General features: G+C 38.0%; 1 protein-coding gene across 4 annotated transcripts; it reads right to left on the bottom strand.

Moving 5' to 3' along the window:
- Positions 1-467: 467 nt before the first annotated feature.
- On the bottom strand, positions 468-6152 carry LOC126176877 (uncharacterized). Of its 4 annotated transcripts, none has more exons than XM_049924072.1 (4): positions 6039-6139; positions 5764-5892; positions 1342-1618; positions 468-1255 (listed from the first exon to the last, which is right to left on the bottom strand). In XM_049924072.1, exons 1-4 carry the CDS (start codon positions 6069-6071, stop codon positions 669-671), a joined length of 1026 nt encoding a protein of 341 aa, XP_049780029.1. In that variant the 5' UTR covers positions 6072-6139; the 3' UTR covers positions 468-668. The 4 variants fall into 4 exon arrangements, with proteins under 4 accessions (XP_049780029.1, XP_049780028.1, XP_049780031.1 ...); XM_049924071.1 differs by having other exon boundaries at positions 5764-5922; positions 6039-6084; XM_049924074.1 differs by lacking the exon at positions 5764-5892 and having other exon boundaries at positions 6039-6152.
- Positions 6153-6747: the final 595 nt, after the last annotated feature.

The following is a 6747-nucleotide window of genomic DNA, read 5'->3' as shown; positions in this document are numbered from 1 at the left end:
TATGTGGTTTTATCACAACAATTCTTCAAAAGGAAGAAAAGCAACATTAAGGTTTAACATAATGGCTACAACATGGTCATCAGAGATGGAGGGATAAAATGGGAAGAAATTTGACTGTGCCCTTTGAAAGACACTACCTTGCTATTCATGTTAAATGATTTAGGGGATATGAGCAGCAGCCACCCCTCGAATACAGGTTCAGTACCTTATCTTTGTGTCACCTTGCTCTGATGCTCCAACACATATGTGAAAAACTTGCAGTCTGTTTAGCTCTACTAGACACTTCATTGTAATTCGCATAGCATATCCGTCAATGTAGCAGCAATAAGTTGTAAAGCTATTGAACCTTCCCCTACATCCCCACCTTTGTTTCATATGGTTTCGCCTTGTCCTAATCAATGTCCAGCTGGAAAGTGGTGACTGCAACTTTTCAAACATTAAAACTACAATATGGTGAAGAAGCATACAGAAACATGTACTTTATTACAAGCATCACCATAGATTTTAGAAGAAATAATGAGTATCATTTGCAACAAATATCAAAACAAGAAAAATACAAACACAAAGTACTAATTTTTGTGCTTTACATTTCACAATAAACAAACAGAACTATGCTTTAAGTGTTATTACACTGTCTAGGAAATCCTGTGTTAATACGGGCCTGTTACTTACATGCAGTCCAATAAATGCAACCAACAGATCTTGTCTGCTATAGAGGTACCATCCCTGATGCTGTATAATTCAAGAAGCACATATAGCCACTTAGGAAAATATGAGATAAGCATTGCAACAGCTCGCTTGTCTTCCACCATTTTCTTTTTTATTTCAGAAACTGTGACTGTCTTATTAAAGTTTTTATCTTGGTTATCCTTTGGATGTAAATCTGGGTCCACACTCATCATCACTGCCAACATTCGATATTCTGGTGGGAACAGTTCAATTATACTACCTTTCTTCCGGTGCAGGACAGCCCTTACGAATTGTGAGATGATACACAACATTCTAGAATGGGCTCTGGACAAAACCAAAAGCTCATGAAGGATGCATGCTGATAGCTTAAAAACAGATGGCGATTTTGAGCACAAATCAATAAGAGAAGACACTTCTATTTTTTCCAGTTGGTTTTGAAGGACAGAAAATTCTCTCTCATCTAGTATCAAAGTTTCTTGACACAGATTTACAATGGTTCTCTCTACACACAGTGGGAGATTCACAGCCAGATTTTCTATGTTTTCAAGTGAGAGCCTAATGTTGTCTGCAATACAATAAACATCCTGACATTAATATTTCCTTCAACTATTCTTAAGAAGTGATTCAACTGGAAAATATTATTAATCTTACTTCTTTTCTGCCAAAGTTGTTGAAGAAATTCTGTGCCTTCATTACATACATTTGAAGTAAAATGTGTTATTACAAACGCTACAACTTCATTCTTCATGTCAAAATTTGCATTTATCTCCAATAATGCTGCAGTAAATGCAATTAAATATCTAGCTTCCTTTGCTGCTAGATGTTTGTAATCAAACTTATCGGACATCAAAATTGCATCCAAAATATTTGTTGTGATTTCAAATGGAAAGTCAATGGATGGTGGTCGTACTAAATAACGTAAGAGTTCCTGGAAAAAAAAAAGGAGAGTAAAAATTGGAAAAAAAATGAGTTTTCTGGCCGGAATGTCTTAGGCCATCAGAACATCACATATAGTACAGGCAGTTTATTAGACAAGCAAAAACAAAACACAGAGAGAGGAACAAAAAGTACACACGGGTGATAAATGAAACAGAAAGCATGAAACTGAGTTTCAAAAGCACAGATAAAATAAAAATTGCCAACAACCTGAATAATAGGTACATAGATACAGTAGAAAACCTAATGCATGAAAGTAATAACCATGGAAGTAACCATACCATAGTTACAGATAAACTAAGCCACTTAGTGTTCTTGAAATTGGCAACTGAAGAGACTCCGGCAAAGATTTAAAAAATTCTAAAAGCAAGTGACTTAAGGATTGAAATTGTTTTCAGTGAGCTAGCAATTAATTTTTTTTGTGTGTGTGTATGTGTTTTCGAAAGGTGTAATTGATTTGCTGTTTGTGGTGTGGTAAGATGTTTAATTTATTGTTTGGCTTCTCTTGTTAGGTATGGATATGATGATCAAGTTCAACAGCGCGCGTGGTTGCGGGTGGAGATGGTGGAGGTCATAATGTTCTTGATTAAGTTTCTGCAGATGTTGGGATTAAAAGCAGCGATTGCCAAATGCAGTGTCTGCAGAGAAAATATAATGTTGGCGAGAGTTCCGGCGTCTCAGACCTGGGACATGTACATGTGGCGGTGTCTGAAGGACAACCATTGGCACTCCATTAGACGTGGTTCCTGGTTCAAAAATCTAGTGTGGCCATGAGAAGATTGTTTTGAGGACTTACTGTTTTTGTTATAGGTTCTCTATTAGATTTTGTGCACATAAGACTGGAGTGAGTGAGAGGATGGTGTTAGATTGGTTTTCTTTTTGTAAAGATGTGTGCTCTGAGTGTGTGAAGTAATAGGGGTAAGTTGGGTGGGCCGGGGGTGATGGTTGAGGTAGACGCATCATAGTTTGGGAAGAGGAAGTATGGGAGGGCTAAGTCTCTGGTTGGTTTATAGATATAGATGTGGCGGGCTGTTACCTCCGGGGGTGGGTATGCTGAAAGAGTTTTCAGGGTTTTGAAGGGGCATACCAAGAGGGAATTGGTGGGGTTAATTGAAGAGTATATTAAGGAGGGGAGTACTGTAGTTTCTAATGCTTTTTCGTCATACTGGGGTTTGGGGAAGAACGGTTATGATCATTTAGTAGTAAAACAGATTAGGGTTTAAAAATTACAAAACTGGGTCATGTACTAATACAATAGAGGGGTTTTGGGAGCTGTTAAATCATTCAAAGTGAGGGGGAAGAGGCACTCTTCTAAGCTGCAATCTCACTTAGATGAGTATTGCTGGTGGAATAGCGGCCTGGGCATTACTGTATTTTTCGTCTTTTTCTGAGGGCAGCGAGTAAGATATACAGGCCAAGGGTGGTTAGTTGAGGGGGTTTGGTCTGGGGAGCGTTGTTTCATGATTATGTTGGTGAGGATCTTTTTTGTTGCAGTTGTTTTTGAGTTGTAATGTGTGAATGAGTTTCATTTATTTTGTGGTTTTTATTTGTTGGTGATTTTTTTATTCTTGGGGGGGGGGGATGGATTTGGGGGAGGGGGTTGGGCTGGTAGGCCGTGGATGGTTTGGGAGTTTTTTGTGTTTTTCTTTTTTGTTTGTTTGTGTGTGTATGTTTTTCGGTATCATCAGCTGTGTTTGACCTATGTAAGTTAAGGGAAGTGTTCGACTCCATTTTTATTGTTTTAGCAATAGTTGTGGTTGATCTATATAGCTCAAGGGAAGTGTCCGATTACAATTTTTGTAGTTGTAGGTGTATTTTGTAGTATTGACATTTGTGGTTGAGCTAGATGGGTGGATTTTGTGAGTGCAGTGGAATGTGATAATATTGTGTCATTCTTTTTTTTTGTTGTCGTTTTTTGTGGTTTGGGATTGTGCTGTGTCTTTTTTTATGTTTATGTTTAGCTTGTCCCCACCCTAAAACCCAAAATTACCCCCTTGTCCTGTTAGTTTCATTATATTTTTGGAGGGAGATGTTATTGTTGTAGTTATATGTATTTTCGTGTTTGTTGTCTTGTTTATGTAGTGACGTCATAAGCGCCATATTGGATATGCTGAGCATGGGCGCCGTATTGATGACATCATGTGTAAAAAGCAGACTGGTGGAATCAGACCCTTCTGTAATCCCCATCAACTTAATGAAAATTTTACTTGTGTACAAACAAGGAAAGCATAGTTATAGTAAGATTACGGATTGATCCCTTTAGCCTCAGGCTCCTCAAAAATATTAGCAATGCTCAACTGCTTTTCTGGAAAAACATAATGTGCACAGCATATATGCCAAAAAGGCAAATAACAGACACAGCTTTTCAGTCTTAGAAAGAAATAATAGTGCAGGTCTTCGGCACAAGGATGGTAGTTTTCTTTGAATTATTCAAGGCATCTGACGGAAATAAGCTACTTATTAAGCTGAAAAAAAGTACATGATTTTAAAGAGGATCACACGGATGTATTTTTGGGAGGAAAAACTGGTACAAGCAGCTTCATTTAGGAATTTAAGTAGGCTGCAACAATAGACAGTGAGCGAAATTGGAAGCAGCAGATAAACACTATTTCCAATAAGGTGTGTTCAATGAAATTTGTAATCAATTAGTTTTGTATGTATTTCAAGGCATCTTGTGTATCATGGACTTTTTGAGCCACACATGCAACATGGGATCCCAGTATGGAGGAACTCTATCATTGCAGGAATAAAAAGAACACTCACACTACATGAAAACTGATTTGGTTATTTTGGCAAAGGAACAAAACCGATCTTGTAGAAATTGTTTTAAGAATCTCAATATTTTAACATTTTAATCACTGTACACCAAATATTTAGGACCAGTGTGACCATCACTAGATGCTACATTGGGGACAACTGAGACCCCAAATCCAAATGGCAAGGAACAGAAAAAATTGCAGTGCCTTTCTCATAAACTACACATTTTTCAAAATACTCCAGAATCAAATTAATAATGGTATTGCTTGCAGAATTACAAAGCCTCAAAACTGAGAAGCCTTTCCCTGGAACACTAATAACATTTCCGGCAGAGAGACAATTATATTGTTTGGTAGAATATATGACCAGATGTTGAGCCACAGTATACCCTTGGAACAATAAATTTTGTTTGCCATGTAAACAGAAAGTGAACTAATATAAGAATGTGAATTCTCACTAGATCGAATCATTGTACTATACCACTTATGTAAAATTAAATGATGCATCACAAAATCATAATTTTTTAATTCTTCTATAGTAAATAATGATGTACTGTGTAATATTATGTATTAAACCACTGTGTGTTGTTATATTGTATACGATACGCTACTACACGTGTATGACATCTAGATGGTAAGCACAATGACGTGTCCACTGGAATACGAAAATAGCTCTATGAAAATAGGGAAATACGGAAGCGTCCGATCCCGCCCGTCTGCTTTGACCCATAACGTCACAAATATGGCGGAAACAAAAACAAAGACACACACTCTCCACAAGAAGCCTAATGACACTAACGGGACAAGCGCGGGAAATGGGGTGTTTTGGGTGGGAGGGGGGGGGGGGGCAAACTAAATATAAACAAATTTAGACGCCTTGCGTAGCTACAACGTGTAAGTGAAGACAGCCATGCATGAATACCCACCCACCTCCCCAGGGGTCGTATCCCCAGCAACCCATAGAAGATAAAGATGCTTCAGTAGCTGATTAGTGTTTTTTGTCTTTTTTAAAAAAAAATCTCACGGGATAGAACGAACAGATCAGAAAGATAAATATAATAAACTAAAACAGAAACTGGAGGAAACAGATAATTAAAATAAGTAATAAGCGTTTTTAAATTTAAAAAAAAGTCTCACGAGATAGAACGAACAGATCAAAAAAGTAAATAAAATAAGATAAAACAGAACTGGAGACAGCCACACTCAAACCAAACTCCGCACCGTCATGACGTCACACACAACACCCTTACGTCACGGGTCAAAGCCGACGCGTGGGATCGGACGCTTCTGTCGACCCGAAAATAGTTAAGGGAGCAATAAAGAGCCAGTCACAATTTTTACTGCATTCTCCTAATAGAAAAAAAACACTCTTTCAACTTACCAAAGTAGCAACTTTTCTCTCGTCATTATTTCGAATTTCTTTACTTGATAAAATATGAATTAAGGCAGACGCATAATCATTTAGGTTACCGCTGTTCAGGAGGCAAAATGGAAATTCCTCACCGTCCCTCTTAGGGTACAGATCAAAAGCCATCGTTAACTATTTTGTACGTTACAACAAAATAATAACATTCCGTATTAATAAGCCTACAAACACAGCATTTATTAGTATAATCTATCTATTGCAATGTATGAATATAATAATCAACACTCAACAGGTATCTGAAGCAAGCACGTAACATACACCATCCACGCGGGGCGAGATATACCTAGCGCGCATGCGCAGCAGCAGACGATACGCGCGAGCAGCAGACGATACGCGCGGAAAGAAAATAGAACTGTCTGATGTCTTATGAAGTCGTTCGTTCTACCGCGCGTAACACAAGAGCGATGTATGATATACTGGTGTGTCATACGTTCAGATTATTTCTCTGAGCTCAAGGTTGCTATTTAATAAGAAATTGTTTTTTTACCATTGTTTATTTTTTTCTCTTATGTAGGTTAGTACTGATCTGAATTACAGACTCAACAGTTTTATGTTACGACACTGGGTCACATAGGTATATGCATATCGAAATTTACATTTATACAGCATACTGCGCATGGAGGATCCATCTGTTTTTGGAGCTGTTGCCCTGGCAGTGACAGTAAATCTTCGGTTTAGGGCAGAATGGCGACGAAAATGAAAAGCCAGACGTTGTTGGGTTCGACCCTGGCTGAAAAGATTGAACGAAGGCAGGGGAATATATTTAATGTTAATGAAAGAATTGAGACCCGAAGATCCGCAATAATTTCGGAACTTCGTTAGGATGGACATGGCCTGTTTCGAGAAGCTGCTGATTATGATAGAAGACGGATTTAGCAAGTGTGACGCAGTCATGAGGGAGGCTATCTCACATTCTCGAAAGTAAGAAGTAAATCATAT

This window comes from Schistocerca cancellata, chromosome 3 (assembly GCF_023864275.1).
Source record: "Schistocerca cancellata isolate TAMUIC-IGC-003103 chromosome 3, iqSchCanc2.1, whole genome shotgun sequence".
Classification (NCBI taxonomy): domain Eukaryota; kingdom Metazoa; phylum Arthropoda; class Insecta; order Orthoptera; family Acrididae; genus Schistocerca; species Schistocerca cancellata.
The sequence above is the reverse complement of the archived record's forward strand: the minus strand, read 5'-3'. Positions and strand labels throughout refer to the sequence as shown.